Consider the following 17,866-nt stretch of genomic DNA (forward strand, 5'->3'; position numbering starts at 1 on the left):
TGATGCACAAAATCAGTGAGGATTTTGGTACAACAGAAAGTGTAAAGTTTGTGACCTTCGTTATATCGCTCCAGTCACTAGTGTGGATAAATATGTAAATGGATAGAGACAGGGAAGCAAACACAAGATGTAAGTGATTCACCCAGATCGGCTATGTCCACGGAGTAGAGGAGTTCTCATTAATTGTGAAGGGTTTACACAAGTACATAGGTTCAAGCTCTCATTTAGTGAGTACTAGTGAATGATTTAGTACAAATGATATTAGGCAATATTGTGGGAGAATGATCTCTTTTTATAGAAGAGAGTTTCTAGCTTTGTTCTGACATTGACACATGTTGTGTTGTTATTGGCTTCTGATGTTGACACGTGTCGCGCTATGATTGACTTCTGATGTCAACACGTGTCGCGCTGTGATTGGCCTCCTGGTTGGAGGGAAACTCTTCTGGGTCCTTAATGGTATAACGTTGACCGGTGCTCGGTAGTTTTGAGATTGGTCAAGTATAGTACAAACAGTGCTCCCCTAAGTTCCCGAGTGAGAGAAGCTCATTGGTTGGGGACTTATAAGATCCAAGCCGCTGAGTAATCACGAAACTTCTAAGTACCGAAGTGTGGTATCGTTTTCACTTGCCTTATCTGTCTCATAGGTAGATGTGACATCTTCTCTGGAAGTACTTTTCCTCCATCTAGGGTTGGTATCTTTAACCGGTGGAGATGCACAAGGTAATGTATCAATTTCACTTGAAGCTTACTTGTAGTTTCAGGCTTGGTCAAGCGCGATACAAACCATGTAGTAGGAGTCCCACAAGCCGCCGAGCTAGGAGATTTGCCGAAAGAGGTGACAACCAAGTTAAGCAATTAGAGTTCCAAGCAATCAATCACAGATCAAAAGTTTGATTTCGAGTTCCGGCTGATTGTTCTCATTCTCCATATCTTCTAGGCAGCAAGAAGGATAAAGAGAAGAAAAAGGAGAAGATATGATATGAGATACTTTTGCTTTTGAAGAAGTAACTTTCCACAGGCTTATTCTTGAACTGGGCTGGAGGTTTTTCTAGTTTCTTCCAGAGTATAAGGCCGACTCAAGAATTTGAGGGTCAAACAAGTCCATCAAATCTAGAGTGCGTTCGACCTTGATGACATGTTTTCTTGTATCCTTCTCACTTGCCATATCTGTTCTTCAGACAGATGTGATATCTTTTCTGGAAGCATAAGATATTGAAGATGAGTTCCAGGTAAGTAATCAGGCAAGGAGTTCTAGGTAATCAGTTCCTGACTGGAAGCTTGATTCCAAGTGATGACTAATTGCTCTCTTTCTCTTTGTCTTGCAGGTAAGAACAAGGGCAAAGGAAAAGACATATCTTGCTTTTAACCCTGATCATATGAGATACTCTTACTCTGGTGTGTCTTGTTTGCAGAGGTATTATTAGGGGAAAAAGAAGCTGAGTATTTCAAGAGAATCTGTTGAAAGTGCTCTCTCGGATGTGAAGAAAAGTTGAGTATTTTTTTATTATTTGTAGTCTGTCTGGCTGTGGAGGATGAAGGTCGACAAATATAGGAATTGTCCTAACAGCGAGTAGTAATGCTGTTCCTTTACCCTTCTCAGTCATAGCAATGTAGTGGGAGCTGCAAGATTCATGTGTTTTAATTTTGTCAGAGCACTTTGAAAAAATGGTATGTGGTATCTGAAAAGCTGACGTTGTGTGTGAAGATTGCAGACAAGCTTTATCCAAGGAAATCTGACTCTCGAAGTTTGGAGAGCGATGCCTCTTCGGTTTTCAAACAAGCAATCATGTAGGAGATCTGGCTCTCGAGATTCGGAGAACGGTGCCTCTTCAATTTTTGAGAAAACAACATCTCAGATAATCACATTTTAAAGTAGTTAAACGGATTCTCAGGTACCTAAGGGGTACTCTTGACCTTGGTATTTGGTTTCCAGTCTTCAATACCTTTTTGCATCAATGCTTTCTCGAATGCAGATTGGGTAGGTTGCCATATAGATAGACGATCTCTTGGGGGGGGGGTTTCATCTTTTTGGGAGATTCTATCATAAGTTAGAGTGCCAAGAAACAGCCAACAATTGCCCGCTCCTCAACTGAAGCTGAATATAGGTCTCTTGCTAACACTGTTGCTGAGATCACCTGGATCTGCAAGTTATTAACTGATGTTGGATTGATTCTATCTTGTCCTCCTAGGCTTTGGTGTGGTAACATCTCTGCTATACCTCTTGCAAAGAATCCCATTTTTCATGCCCGGACCAAACATGTGGAAATTGATTACCACTACATTCGAGAGAAAGTTCTTTCCAAGGAAGTCTTTCTTCATTTCATCTACACTCAAGATCAAATAGCAGACATTTGCACCAAATATTTGCCTAAAGCTTGATTTCTTCTTCTTCGAGACAAACTTTCACTAAGATTCCCTAAGTTTAGTTTGAGGGGGATATTAGGGGTAATATTGTAAATGACAAAACTTAGTATTGTTAAGTTTTGTTATTTCAGTTGTATTTTGTATAGTTGGTTAGTTAGGGTGAGTTGTCAATACAAGAGTGTTAGTATTTTGTATATAAATACTTGTGTGTAATCTTATTGATTACGTAATGAAAATACAGTTTTCAATAAGCCAACCCCTAATTCATGACTCGAGTTACAGAGCATATTGGTAATTGACAAGAATCTGTATGTCTTTCAACTGATCAAATGCAATACATAAATAGAGCCTTCCCCATTATTACTTTCTCAATTAAGGTTTTGATCGAGTTTGTATTTCAAATATAATTACTTGGTGTTGCTTGTATATATTTTTCCAATTTTCCCATCATATGCGCATCAGCTGAAGCAAAAATAACTTTTCACAAAAAAAAAAAAGAAAAAAGGAAAAAGGGGATGAAAAGCAATAGACGATTTGATATTCAAAGCATGTCCGCAGACTGCAGTACATAAAATCATGAAAGGATAAATAAATTCAGCTTATAGATTCTCAAACCATTTTTCCGGAAAATCAATAACCATTGAACACAAGGCCCTAAAAAGAATAAAATTTGCTTCTGAAAACAACGTTAGGCAACATATACCGAATTATTGAACAATTATTTGGCCTCGCCGAAATTTCAGAATTTTGGTGGAAACAACTTAACCAAATGTAGACGCTATTTAACTTTCTCTGTGTTTTGAACTTAATATTTTTACACAAGCAATATTGAGGAGAGGATAAAGGAAAACCAAGTTTGAGACATGTATTTTATTTCTATTGGCTACTTAATATTTGCATGATGTAAGCAAATTTTGGCCAATAGAAATGAAATACATCATGTTCCATCCATTAAGCAAATTACAATAGAAAGCACTTCCCAAAAGCCACAGCCAAAGTCATGACTGAATCTACATATCAGCAACAGTAATAACATAATTGTAAACTTCATACAAATATAACTATGAAGTACATAAAGACAGAAAGTAAAACCAGCATCTCCAAATTCAATCAAATGCTGCGAGAGAGTTCATGCGTAAACCGCGAGAGTTGACATTGCATCTAAAGCCAAGGCTGCATTCAAACCATCTAAGCCCACAAAGATAACAACTATGGAGCCATTTTATGTCATCCTGAACAACTGTAGCTTTGGAAGCAATCGTGCTTTCAGTCAAGATTCGCTTCAAATTTGGATGATCATCACATGAATACTTTGCTAACTCAATCCCATTCGACTCGTAAGTAAGATCCATAGTAACCTGCTTAAGTTGAGAAACAAAAGCAAGGTTCTGGAGTTCCCAATAACTCTTACTAAACAAAGATGACTGCAAAGGAAAGAGAAAGATTAATATAGTAAAAACCAATTGATTGCAAAACCGAAAAACACAGACAAGGAAACATGGTAAAAACTAAGTTGCGCATAAAACAAGTATTTAAAAGGCCAAAAAACGTATAAAAATTTCACTTACATGAGTTTCTTGGTAGCGAAAGAATTTTCTCCTTATATGCAAAGTATTTAAGTTTGGCACTGCTTTAAAAAGAGAGACCAGTGTCGGGATTATGTCATCTTCAATGAGTTCTTCAAATTCTATACGCAGAAATGTAACGTCATGCAATGGTCCTGGCACAAGACCTCTAAACAGAACCTGCAAACATAAAATTAAAATACAAATCATATTATGTACCGATTATTCTTTCCAACTAGCAGAACAATGGTAGAATTCTCATTTCACGTACCTTCATGGTCGCTTCGTCCAGAATTAGAAATTTAACCCTGCGTATACTGTAAAGGAACTTGAATGCACTGTCCAAGTCATACACGCCAAATCGATGAGAGAGCTTAACTTTCTCTAAACGCAAGAGTTCCCCAAAATTCAGATTGTTATTCATCACATTCCCTATCCAACTCAAGTACTTAAGATTTGGAGCAGACATAACAAATAATCTGTCATTAGGGGAATTATGTGACCAGTCAATGCTAATACGTTCAAGTTCCTCACCAAAAACTTTTAGATAGAGGAGGCCCACACCAGAAACCTCAAATGATTCCAAAGAACTCTCAATGGTGATATTTTCTATCCCCTTAACACTTTCAAGCCGGATATCCTTAATGCATTTGCAACAACATGAGATCCATTTGCAAAAACCTTCCTCTAAAGTAACAAAGTTCAATCTCAAGAACACAATATTATTAGAGGAGGGAGAGGATAATGGTGATTTAATAATGCCGTACCTTAAACTCAGACGTAGAGACCTCAAAGAACGACAAGAAAATACGCAAGAAGGAAATTCTAACAGTGCCCCCTCGTAATCTTGTATGTAACCTGCTTCGACCAACTCAAATTCAAGTACTTCAACATTACATCTTACCACGTTATAAATCCACGAAAATATTTGATAGAGCTCTTCATCAAAACCCCGTGCTGTGGCATTGGCAGAGAAGACACGGCACAACCTAAGAGAAAAGATGTGTATCTTACTATTCCCACGCTGAATCAAGAATCTATCAAAAGAACTCAAAAAATTTGACAGATGCGGATCAACAGAATCATGCACAACAAAACAACGATAAACTCTTATTGTTGGAGTTGATAAATGAAATCTTCTGCAATTTTTGGACACGGTCCCAAGACGAGTGAGGTCTTTTGTATCAAGTAAACAATATGATGAGAAACTTCATCCGGGAGATTACTAAATCTGTCCATTACTATATAAGCAGGACCTGCTCTTGCATTTGACACTATTTATAGGTACTGAACCTTGTTAGGGACAAGGATTGTCTGCCCTCCCTTTTTCCATACCCTTCCATGCCTTCCTATTTTATGTGGTCACGGTTAAGCTACGTTAACATTTTATATATATTTTTTTATAAAGATAATAAGACGAAAATGAATAGTAATATAAAATGTTGATTTGGTTTAATCGTAACCACACAGACAGGAGGACATAGAAGGACATGAAAAAAGAGAGGGCAGACAATCCTTGTTCCCTTGTTAGAAAGGAGAGAATCAAGAGTCGCATCAATTTAGTATACCGAGGAACGAGGATGTCTGAATTAATTTGCTTTAAATTTGTTAGCTAGGAAAGTGTGTATTTGCTGTTTTTCCATGAAACTCTTTTCAATTAATTAAAGAGTTGGAATACTAATGGTAATATCGAGCGATTAGCGATCTGTCTTCTAAATATTATCAATTCTTTTTTAGAGGACCTCAAAGTGCAGAATAACTGGTCGTATGAGTTTTAATTGATTCATTTGACTGTGAAGCTGAAGAACAAATAATATAAATAATATTTCAACATTTTTTTAAGCACATTTTTTTTCCAAATGAGATATCTTGTTCCCTTTACTAAGCAAATTGCAGACCTTTTAACTTGGAAAAATATTAGTCTTTTAGGTGCCCTTTGGTACATAGGCAGGACAGAATGGGATGCAACGGAATTTGAAAATTTATTTTAAGGTTTTATTTATTTATTTATTTTACCAAAACTAGTCACAAGGGTTTCGGTTAGCAAAAGTGTGTTTTTGTTATAAGCATTTTCATATTTTTATTAAAAATGCAAGTGCTTCTTATAATAACACCCACCACGTGTTTCTTAATTAAAGTTGTGGTCTTAACAATGCATATATTGTTGTTTCTAAGTTTTTGTACCAAACACGGTCAAAAACACTTTTGACTATAAAAAAAAAGGCCTTAAATCTTGTTAATTGTTTTATACCATACAATATTAAGGGGAAAGATTGAACGGAAGACGTCCTGTACAACTAGTAACACTAATGCAACATTCCCCTTGTGTAGTCTTCATATGTTGTTTACTTAATTAATTGCCGGTTTGTGAAGCACAAAAGTTTATCGCAAGGATTTAACCTGTGTAGGTATTAGCACATTCCGGCCAAATGAAATATCATATTCCATATATTAAGCAAATACATTAAGGATTCGGAACGAAGCACTTTTCATAAAAGCCAATGCCAAATTCATGACAATTTACAGAGCATATTTGCTAAATTGACAACAATATGTATTGTCTTTCAACTGATCAAATGCTATAAATAATAAATACAGGCTTATATACAAATCAGCATCTGAAATAATCCTTTTCTTGGAATATAAATTACGATTAAGAGCGTAATCCGCCAGTAACGATAAACGGAGGAGAAGATTATCAATCATGCTTGGATGTTTCTCTTCCTTCTTAGCTTTTGTTAAACCAATGCATCAAGGCTTGAGTGTTTTGCTTAAGCACTGCTACTCCTTCCGCCACCCACAGCCCAGTGGGGTTTCGCGGGGGTGCGCTTCAATGCCTTCACTCCCAAGGGATTGCCCTTGCTCTGTTTCAACAAAAAAGTAAAACTATGTAAGAAAATAATTAACGAGCGGCAACTGAAATAAAATGAAAAATTAAAACGACATGGTTATCAGAAATGGGGACTTTGGGTGTTCTTACCATCAAACAAGCTCCGGCATTGACATCGCAGACAGGATATTCGCTTGGGCAGCAACTGTAATGGTCATCACAGCAGGTGGCACCTTCAAGTGGACAACATCCCCAATCAAAGCAATAGTTTCCATACTGGTAGATGCAGCAGCACGTGTTGCTCTCAGGGCAGGAGTAGTAGTTGTCACAAACTGACGGGGGCTTTATCGGAGATGGAGGAGAAGGACCGGGGTTAGGGGGATTCTGGCCTTTCTTTATCGGGTAAGAAGGCTCCATGGCAATTCCACATATTCCATTAGCAGTGTTGCCCAGATTACGCTGCATCCTGATGTATCCCTTCTCTCCCCAGCTTGCACCCCATGAGTTTCTCACTATCCAGTAATCGAGCCCCTTGTCTGTGCCGTATCCCACAACTGTCACACCATGGTCCAATGCCGTCCCACAACGTCCTGTAAATACACCCTGAAATAGCATTTGAAGCCATGTGGTAAATTAGTTCATGCATTTTCTTCGGAAGCCGTCAAAACAATCATATCACACTGACTTGAGCTGCTGACTACTTTATTTGGTATAATAAATAATGAAATATTCTTCAACGCGTTCTCTTGTCAGATTGTTCATCAGCATATGTATTTGTTTTACTACATAAGTCCGACAAGAGAACATTTCTCCTTTTATCACAGAGATTTTGTGATATAAAATGAAGAAAACTTACGGAGTAATACAACTGGAAGTCTCTGCCACCTCCTTCAATGGCAACGGCGATTGGCTGATTGGCAACAGCCTTTTTCAATGCCTCCTCACTGTTTACAGGAACATCTTCATAAGTGTCAATCGAAACCACCCTGGCATTTTTCTGCACAGAAGAAAACAAATGACCAAATGAGTGAGAACTTTAGCTCCTCTTTAAAAATATTTCAGCTAAGCAAATGACAAAAAATACTGACCCTGTAGGGGTCACATGTGGCATCGTATCCTTTGTAAGGATAGTCCTCTTCGCTGTCAATTCCGCCATTTTTGATGATGAACTCGAAGGCGTAGTCCATGAGACCTCCATTGCATCCTTCATTGTATGTTGTATCGCAGTCTACCAGCTCCTGCTCAGATAGTGAGATAAGGTCGCCGGTCACTAGCTTATTGATACCTTCCACGGCGGAGATAGTTGAGAATGCCCAGCAACTCCCTGTAATATACAATCAAATTGATTTGGTTACTACTCGAAAAAGGATTCCAAGGTAACTTGACAATATGTGAAGCTATATATCACTTGCTAGCGACACATTGTAAGATTAGAGCAAATGCATCAAACAATTATCTTTCCGGTAATTATGATACATTGATCCAACCGGGTACTAGTCGAATCCGAGAAATTATCTAATGTTAGTTGAATATATATCACAAAACCATCGAGTTACAAAGAGATGACAAAAGAGGACCCTTTTACTTCAATAGAGTTAAGAAATATTTCGAAAAAATAACAATCATCATGCGGTCGGGCATTGAGACCACCTCCATATCAAATTTCATTTTTATAGTCGATGTGGCAATATAACATTTTGTATAGCCTCTTATTCTAACCAAAATATCAAATTAAAATGTTTTTTGTTATTGGGTCAAAATTTAATAATAAATTAATCAAAAAATGAAGAAAAATAAAGAAATATGTGGGTCCAACATTAAAATAAAACAAAAAAAAAATCAAAGTTGCAGCAAAGTAGAGAATGTTGATTCATGTAGGATTTGACATCTCCTTTGAAACTAAAAAAAAAAAGGCACCATTTTTTGTCAAAACAGTCCTAGTAGGATTTTTAGCCTCTCCTTTAGAGATGCTTTAAAACTATGAGGGTCCTCCCAGGGACGGATGGAAATAAGGACCAAGGTGGCTTCAGGACCACCTGAGTCCATAATACATATATGTGAAGGTCTTCCAAGTGTCACGGGCCGCATGTTAAAAACAAAGAAAATGCCCAAAACATCATATATCTAAGCCCATGAAGCCATGTCTTCATGGAAGCTTCTGGAACGTCCCGGAGAAATCAAGAACGTGGCGGAGCATTCAAGATAATCTAGGGCATTCCGGAACATTCCACACAAGTGTACATATTTAAGCCTCACCTAGAATAATCTAGATTAGGCAAGTTGTATCTAGAACTATGCTAGATATTTTTGGATGTAAGTAGGGGATTCTAGAACCCTCCATTGAGGAGGTGACTTAGGCCTATAAATAGGAGGTAAGGCCATTTGGCCAAACCATCCAAGAATCCAAGAATTGTAAGCAATTGTAAAGTTCTCTTAACTTTCAATACAAAGCTTCCTTTCTCCCATCTTCTAAGTGATTTTAGCATTCTCCAAGCTATCTTAGCTTTCTTGGTGATTCGATCCGGGGAAGCGAGGCTTCGAAGGCTTACTTAGCTTGTTCATCGAGGTATTCAAGTCTAAGTGCCGCACGGGCGGAAGGCTTAAAGAGTCATCCCGTGACAGCTGGTATCAGAGCCAAGCTCGTGAATCACTTGAAGGAAAGTAGGATATGGCAAGTGGAGAGATGGTGTCCGGAGTCTCCGACCTAAGGGAGCGTACTGCCGAGGTCCAAGACGTTGCCAAGAGCAAGCCAAAGTTAAAGGACTTGCAAGCATCGATGGAGACCATGGAAGAGCGACTCGAGAAGGTGGAACGAACCATACTCGAGTTCGATACTCGACTTGATGAGGACGTTGTCGACAAGGAGGAAATCCAAACCATGGTGGACAATGGTAAGGATGAACTGCGTGGCTTGGTGGAAGGGCTACGAGATGAGCTCCTTGGCGCTCTCAACACCATGGCAGACAAGATGCGGAGGGAAGTCCAGGTTCACCTTGACAACATAGAGGCAAGGTTTGTGGCGCTTCAAGAAGAGATAAAGGACACAAGGGAACTCAAGGGAGATGTGGCGTTTTGTAAAGAAGCAGTCGTGAAGCAATTCGTGCAAGGGTCGAGGGAAATCAAGGCGTTGGACTCCAAGGTAATCGACTCCTTTAAACCCAAATCCTATAATGGGAAGAGGGAAGCAAAGGAGCTCGACACATTCGTGTGGAACGTGGAGCGATACTTCAAGTACCTGAAGCTTGAAGATGACGAGTCCAAAATCTCAACGGCAACCATGTTCTTAGCTGACAATGCCCTTATGTGGTGGCGTCGTCGGAGCATGGAGATTGAGCAAGGTACGTTTTCTCTCACCACTTGGGATGAATTTAAGAAAGATCTTATGTTGCACTTCTATCCCCAAAATGCCAAGTACGAAGCCAAGGAGAAACTAAGGTGGCTCAAGCAAACGGGGAGCGTCAAAGACTATGTCAACGCCTTCGTGAGCTTGTTATTCGAGGTGCCCAACATGTTAGAGGAAGACAAGCTCATGTACTTCATGAGTGGACTGCAAAATTGGGCAAAACTCGAACTACAAAGGAGACACGTGCAAACATTGTCTGATGCCATTGCCGCCGCCGAATCCTTGATTGAGTTTAAATCAAGCCACCAAGGTGATTCCAAATCCACGGGGAAGAGGGGTAACCATGAGAGAAGTGGGGGAGAACACAAGCCGAAGGATAAGGCCGAGACAAGCAAACCGAAGGAGAAGAAAGCCGATAAGCATGACAAAGGCAAGGGTAAGTCTTGGCAACCCAACTGTTACCTATGCGACGGCCCTCACATGATGCGAGATTGCCCACAAAAGAAGGCCCTTAAGGCCATGGCTTTCAAGGAGGACAAGGCCGAGGAGAGTAACGATGCAACGATGGGATGCATCCGTCTACTGAATGCCATCCAGACAACCCTCCCACAACCTAAGGCTCAAGTTGGGGGAGGATCATTGTTCGTCGACATCAAGACTGGTGACAAGACGACGCGTGTGTTGGTGGACACGGGAGCAACACACAACTTCATGACGTCGGAGGAAGCCACAAGGCTTGGCCTCCGAGTCACCAAGGAGCCCGGTAGCGTGAAGACGGTAAATTCCGCTGCCACCCCCATTGTTGGAGTTGCGCGCAATGTACACGTAGACATTGGCACATGGAAGGGAACAATCGACTTCACCGTAGTTAAGATGGACGACTATGGCGTAGTCATTGGGTTAGAGTTCATGGACAAGGTACGAGCCTTTCCCATTCCCTTCTACAATATTTTCTGTATCCTGGCCAACGGAAGACAACCTTGCCTGGTGCCATTGGAAAGGCAAGCCAAGAAGTGTACCCAACACTTGTCGGCAATTCAATTTGCCAAGTCTTGGAAGAAAGGCGAGGCCACATTTCTTGCAACCCTAATGTTGAATGAAGGGGAGGAGAAGCACGGGCCTTTGCCGAAACAAGTGGAAGACGTCCTTGTGGAGTTTGCGGACGTGATGCCTAAGGAACTGCCAAAGAAGTTGCCACCAAGGAGAGAGGTCGACCATGCGATTGAGTTGGAGCCTGGTGCTAAGCCTCCCTCCAAATCACCTTATAGGATGTCGCCACCCGAGTTGGAGGAATTAAGGAAGCAACTCAACGAGCTACTTGATGCTGGCTACATCCAACCCTCCAAGTCCCCATATGGTGCACCCGTCTTGTTCCAACGCAAGAAAGAAGGTAGCCTAAGGTTGTGCATCGACTATAGAGCATTGAACAAGATTACCATCAAGAACAAGTACCCACTTCCGTTGATCGCCGACTTATTCGATCAACTTGGTGAAGCAAGGTACTTCACAAAGTTAGATCTTCGATCGGGATACTACCAAGTGAGGATAGCCCCTGGAGACGAATCGAAGACGGCGATGGTGACCAGATATGGATCGTTCGAGTATAAAGTCATGCCATTTGGTCTGACCAATGCCCCCGCAACATTCTGCACATTGATGAATAAGGTATTCCATCCTTATCTTGACAAGTTTGTCGTGGTTTACATTGATGATATCGTTGTCTATAGCAAGACATTGGAGGAGCACGTCAAGCACTTGCGCATAGTGTTCAAGACCCTTCGGGAGCATGAACTCTATGTCAAGAAGGAGAAATGCTCCTTTGCTACAAAAGAAGTAGAATTTCTTGGCCACAAGATAGAGGAAGGGAAACTTATGATGGAAAAGGGCAAGATCAAGGCCATTCAAGAGTGGGAACCGCCGACCAAGGTACCAACACTACGATCCTTTCTGGGGCTAGCCAACTACTATCGGAGATTCATAAAAGGGTATTCAGCTATAGCGGCACCCTTAACAGACCTTCTTAAGAAAAACAAGGCATGGGAATGGACGGACCGGTGTCAAGAGGCCTTTGAGAGGTTGAAGAAGGCCCTAATGGAGGAGCCTGTACTAAGGTTGCCCGACCTTAGTAAGCCATTCGAGTTGCACACTGATGCTTCCGACTTTGCCATAGGAGGAGTGTTGATGCAAGAGGGACATCCGATAGCCTATGAAAGTCGCAAGCTAAACAATGCCGAGAAGAGGTACACGACCCATGAAAAGGAGATGACCGCCATCGTCCATTGCCTTAGAGTTTGGAGGCATTACTTGCTTGGTACCCCATTCATCATCAAGACGGACAACGTTGCCACTAGCTACTTTCAAACCCAACAAAAGCTCACACCTAAGCAAGCAAGGTGGCAAGAGTTCTTAGCGGAGTTTGATTACAAGCTAGAGTACAAGCAAGGAAAGGAGAATGTGGTGGCCGATGCTCTAAGTAGACGAGTAGAGTTAATGGCTACGGTACTCAAGCCGCAAAGCCATCTCTTGGGCCGTGTCCGAGAAGGTTTATCACATGACGTCCAAGCCAAGAACATTGTGGAGTTTGTCAAGGAAGGGAAGACAAGAAGGTTTTGGCTTAAGGACGGCTTGCTATACACCAAAGGCAAGCGGATCTATGTCCCAAAGTGGGGAAGCTTAAGGAAAGAAATCCTTAAGGAGTGCCATGACTCAATGTGGGCAGGACATCCTGGCACTCACCGCACGTTGGCTTTGGTGAGCGATGCTTATTATTGGCCACAAATGCGAGATGATGTAGATTCATACGTGAGGACTTGCCTTGTGTGCCAACAAGACAAAGTGGAACAAAGGCAACCGGGAGGACTGTTGGAACCACTTCCCACCCCATCAAGACCATGGGAGTGTTTAACTATGGATTTCATCACACATTTGCCCAAGTCTGATGGATGTGGATCTATCTTCGTCGTGGTCGATAGATTCACCAAGTATGGCACCTTCATACCCGCACCTGTGGAGTGCACAGCCGAAGTAGCTGCACGCTTGTTTCTAAAGCACGTGGTGAAGTATTGGGGAGTTCCGAGGAGCATAGTCAGTGATCGAGATGCTCGCTTCACGGGTAGATTCTGGAAGGAGCTCTTCAAGCTACTTGGCTCAAAGTTAGAATTCTCCACAGCTTTTCATCCGCAAACCGATGGACAAACGGAGCGGGTTAATGCATTGTTGGAGACTTATTTGCGGCACTATGTTAGTGCCAATCAACGAGATTGGGCTAAGTTACTTGATGTTGCCCAATTCTCTTATAACTTGCAACGTTCGGAGTCGACAGGGAAAAGTCCGTTCGAGTTGGCTATAGGGCAACAACCCTTGACCCCGAACACGGTCGTGACTGGCTACACGGGGAATAGTCCAGCCGCTTTCAAAACTGCTAAGGAGTGGCAATTAGCCCACGAACTTGCTCGAGCTCATTTGGAGAAGGCTTCAAAGAAGATGAAGAAATGGGCAGATCGCAAGCGAAGGAATGTGGAGTTCCAAACTGGCGACCAAGTCTTTGTGAAGCTCAATGCGTCTCAGCACAAGAGTACTCGTGGCTTGCACAAGAGCTTGTTGCGGAAATATGAGGGACCATTCCCTATCATCAATAAGGTTGGCAAAGCCGCGTATGTTGTGGAACTCCCACCCCGCCTCAAGTTTCACCCGGTGTTCCATGTGAGCAACTTGAAGCCTTATCATGCGGACGATGAGGAACCAAGTCGAGGTGAGTCTCATCGAGCACCCCCTTTGATGACGGAGGCATTTGACAAAGAAGTGGAGAGCATTGAAGCCAAGCGTGTCGTGGTGCGACCAAGACAACCAAAGCATGTGGAGTACTTTGTCAAATGGAAGGGGCTACCATACTCCGAAGCAACCTGGGAGAAGGAGACGTCCTTATGGCAATATAAGGACTTGATTCAGACATTCGAGAGGCAAGAGTCGACGAGGACGTCGACGGCTTAAGTGGGGGAGGATGTCACGGGCCGCATGTTAAAAACAAAGAAAATGCCCAAGACATCATATATCTAAGCCCATGAAGCCATGTCTTCATGGAAGCTTCTGGAACGTCCCGGAGAAATCAAGAACGTGGCGGAGCATTCAAGATAATCTAGGGCATTCCGGAACATTCCACACAAGTGTACATATTTAAGCCTCACCTAGAATAATCTAGATTAGGCAAGTTGTATCTAGAACTATGCTAGATATTTTTGGATGTAAGTAGGGGATTCTAGAACCCTCCATTGAGGAGGTGACTTAGGCCTATAAATAGGAGGTAAGGCCATTTGGCCAAACCATCCAAGAATCCAAGAATTGTAAGCAATTGTAAAGTTCTCTTAACTTTCAATACAAAGCTTCCTTTCTCCCATCTTCTAAGTGATTTTAGCATTCTCCAAGCTATCTTAGCTTTCTTGGTGATTCGATCCGGGGAAGCGAGGCTTCGAAGGCTTACTTAGCTTGTTCATCGAGGTATTCAAGTCTAAGTGCCGCACGGGCGGAAGGCTTAAAGAGTCATCCCGTGACACAAGGACCCTCTGAATGTTTGATACTGGCCATTTTTTGTGCTTACTAAATGTTTAACGTAATACGTGCTAGACATACATTGACATGTTGCATCAACATCACTCGACAAGTTCTATTTACATGACTCATCAGATTACTTTGGTGTATGCCAATATCTATTGACATGTGCAAAACAAACCCATCAAGTGAATCAACTGAATTTTTATTTATTTTTTGCTCGGGTCGTGCTCTATTCCTATTCCTATGAACCTACAATTAAAAAAACATAGAAAAATGCTAGGTAGACTAATTTTTAAAACCAAATTTGAAAATCATATGATGCGTCACAGATAAAAAATAAACACAATACTTTAATAATAATCCAATCATCAATAATCACACGATATAGTTTACAAAATTTAGTTTAAATAAATGGTTTCCCTAGCATAACCCAAAAAAATATAATCCAAGGGGAAACAAGAACAGTAATAAAAAAGGTCGTAGTACACAAGGCTCCCGCTTTACGCAGGTTCTGAGAGGTGAATGTTGGCTAGCCTTACCCCCATCTATGGAGAGGCTGCTCCCAAGTCTCGAACCCGAGACCTACCGCTCATAGGCGAAGGTACTTGCCATCGCCCATCGCACCAAGTGCGACCTCTTGGAAACAAGAACAGTAATAAGTTGTAAAAATCCTCCCCCTCATTAACGCAGGCAACCCAGATTATTCTGTCGGATATTTTTACCTGTTATTTTTTTCCTACCATAAAAGAAGGAAAATATTTTTCTCTAATTTTTTTCATCTTTACAAACAAAAAATTGGAATTATGTTCACGTATTTGGTCTCAAAGTATAAGGTAATTCCTTGAAACATGGAAACTGCAAAATCCATGTCTGAAACTATGGATTTCGGAATAATCAACTGTCTAAGTGAATACTCCATGTTTGATTTAGGTTAAACCCCTTTGATTAAGCAATAATCAACCAGATTATCAAAGTCAACGACTCCCTAATCACACACCTTTGATATATCACCAAGCAAACCCAAAATTCTAAACGAATTATGACCACGCAACAAGAGAAACATCAACGATTAATCATTAAACAAAATAATTTCGTAATTAATTAACAAAAAAAGTAAAAACAATTAAATAAATAGAATAAAAAATTACCGCAGCTGCCTTGGTCTTTGATTGGGTTAACTGCGCCCTCCTCCCTCCAGTCAATGGAGTCAGGCAACGAATCGCCGACACGCGGCGCGTACCGGTCGCTCTTGGTGTTCCTGTTGGATAGCCGTTTCTTCTGAGCGCGGGTCTTGGTGCCAAGGTAAGTGTTCCGGTACTCATCGTTCGACAGATCGGCGAACCGGTTCAGACCGAGCTTGTAGCTGAGGTTCTTGGAGTTCTGTTCGTCGATGTACCTGAGGTTGTCTTTAAAGATCTGGAACCGCCGCTCCTTCTCTCCCAAGGCGTTGTATGCCTTGCCGTGCTCCGCCAGCCACCCCTCGTAAATCGACATCACCTCATCGTCGGTCCTCCAGCTGCCCGTGGACTTGCCGTCTCCGAGGTTGTTGTCGTAGGAGATGATGGACATGTCGAGGGCCGATGAGACAGTGAAGATCGTGAGGAGGAGGACCGCCACGGCCGGCGACGATCGGTACGGCCCCATGTTTTTGCTGTGTTTGTATACTAACAGAGAGAGAAGGGTGGGAGTTGTGAGAAGTAGGAAATGAATGTGTGCGAGAAAGGCGGAGATGTGGTGGGGTGCTTATAAAGGGAAAAGTATGATGCGGGGTCGCTGGATATATTTATTAAAATTATATTAATTTTCAGAATAATTGGATGAGATTTATTTTTAATAGAATAGAAAATATAGAATGTTGTAACTTTATTGGTATACAATTGGCAAAAGCTGAATTGCACATCCTTATTGTCACGAATTAAGATCATCTTCGGATCTTTGTGTTTAGAGTCTAAAAATCAGAAGATTTAGATCATTCACTTTAAAATTGGTGGCCATCATAGCCTATTTTACTGACTTACGTCACATAAACTAACAATTCATATCTCTATTTAACGCTCTGAATCTTCTTATTCATAGACTCTAGATACACCGGAGACGATTCTATTGTCACACTCCCATCAACGCCACAACGTTATATAGTAAAAGTTGTTTAATCATTGTGTTGATTTTTGTTACCAATCTAAGTTAAATTCTTTATTTTGTTGAAACTAAATTTTTTGTAACGAGATGATAATTTATCGTGTAGAGGCTTAAGACAAATTCAACTTCATCAAAACAATATACAAAAAGCTTCCCATTAAGAAAATGGCTATTTGCTTTCACTTTCTTTTCTTCTATTTTTTTATTTTTAAGAAATTAAGAGAATACGAAAAAAAAAAAGAGAAAAAAGAGTCATTTATTATTGAGAAAATAAGAAAGTGGATGATAGGAATACAACAAGGAGTGTGGGACCATCAGGATGAGATATGATAGGCTGGAGGAGAAGCCCAAGTCCAAGCCCGCTGCCAATCACGGTCCGACAAGACAGTGTGGGACCCGTTAGGATGAGATTTAAAATCATAAATATGACCACCGTTAAAATTCTTTGTTCTCCTTTTAACTCAAGTTAAGGGTTTTGAACTGGTGAATCTATTTGATTATAATTACGAGTACTTTAACGAAAAATTTTTGGTATTATTTATTTTAACGAAAAATCATATTTTGATATTAAAAAGTCAATCCTGGTACTATTTAATTTACCCTTTATTTTATTTTTATCATTAAAACTTAAAATTTTCAAATCATTTTCATTAGTTTTCTTTATAATTATATGTAATGTAGAATTCCTTATAATCTTTCCAAATCCGAAAAAAAGTGAATAAATCTTAATTTGTCATCGGTTTTTATGTTTTCACAACATAACAAAAAACAGAGAATTTACTGTATGGTGGTGGGTTGGGCACGTAGTCAGAGTTTGGTTTGGAGAATAGCGTTGTATTTTTGTATGAGTTGGTAGAGTGTCGGAAAGAGTGCTCCATTCGTCCCACTATCTGGAGAGACTTTTCATGTTGCTTGTGCCAATTCAATTCTTTCCTCCCCCTTCATTTTCCACACTCACTGTCACCTCAATTGTAAATTTTTATTTTTCAAATCCATGTAAATATAATTCTTTCAATTTCGTTCATCACGGGACAAGACCCAAATATTCAACGAATTAAAAGATGGAGGCAAATAAAT

General features: G+C 40.7%; 2 protein-coding genes and 1 long non-coding RNA gene across 3 annotated transcripts; all 3 read right to left on the minus strand.

The window, feature by feature from the left end:
- Positions 1 to 3,469: 3,469 nt before the first annotated feature.
- Positions 3,470 to 5,272, minus strand: LOC126631307 (uncharacterized). Its single transcript, XM_050301480.1, has 4 exons — positions 5,218 to 5,272; positions 4,201 to 5,105; positions 3,933 to 4,109; positions 3,470 to 3,788 (listed from the first exon to the last, which is right to left on the minus strand). Exons 1-4 carry the CDS (start codon positions 5,270 to 5,272, stop codon positions 3,471 to 3,473), a joined length of 1,455 nt encoding a protein of 484 aa, XP_050157437.1. The 3' UTR covers position 3,470.
- A 1,128-nt stretch (positions 5,273 to 6,400) lies between these two features.
- On the minus strand, positions 6,401 to 16,378 carry LOC126633034 (low-temperature-induced cysteine proteinase-like). The gene is made up of 5 exons (XM_050303581.1): positions 15,799 to 16,378; positions 7,848 to 8,083; positions 7,616 to 7,756; positions 6,910 to 7,362; positions 6,401 to 6,793 (listed from the first exon to the last, which is right to left on the minus strand). Exons 1-5 carry the CDS (start codon positions 16,292 to 16,294, stop codon positions 6,701 to 6,703), a joined length of 1,419 nt encoding a protein of 472 aa, XP_050159538.1. The 5' UTR covers positions 16,295 to 16,378; the 3' UTR covers positions 6,401 to 6,700.
- Positions 9,030 to 14,661, minus strand: LOC126633050 (uncharacterized). The gene is made up of 2 exons (XR_007626938.1): positions 14,478 to 14,661; positions 9,030 to 9,196 (listed from the first exon to the last, which is right to left on the minus strand). It is a non-coding gene; the product is annotated as an uncharacterized LOC126633050 (long non-coding RNA).
- Positions 16,379 to 17,866: the final 1,488 nt, after the last annotated feature.

The sequence above is a fragment of the Malus sylvestris genome, chromosome 8 (assembly GCF_916048215.2).
Source record: "Malus sylvestris chromosome 8, drMalSylv7.2, whole genome shotgun sequence".
In the NCBI taxonomy this organism is placed as follows: Eukaryota; Viridiplantae; Streptophyta; class Magnoliopsida; order Rosales; family Rosaceae; genus Malus; species Malus sylvestris.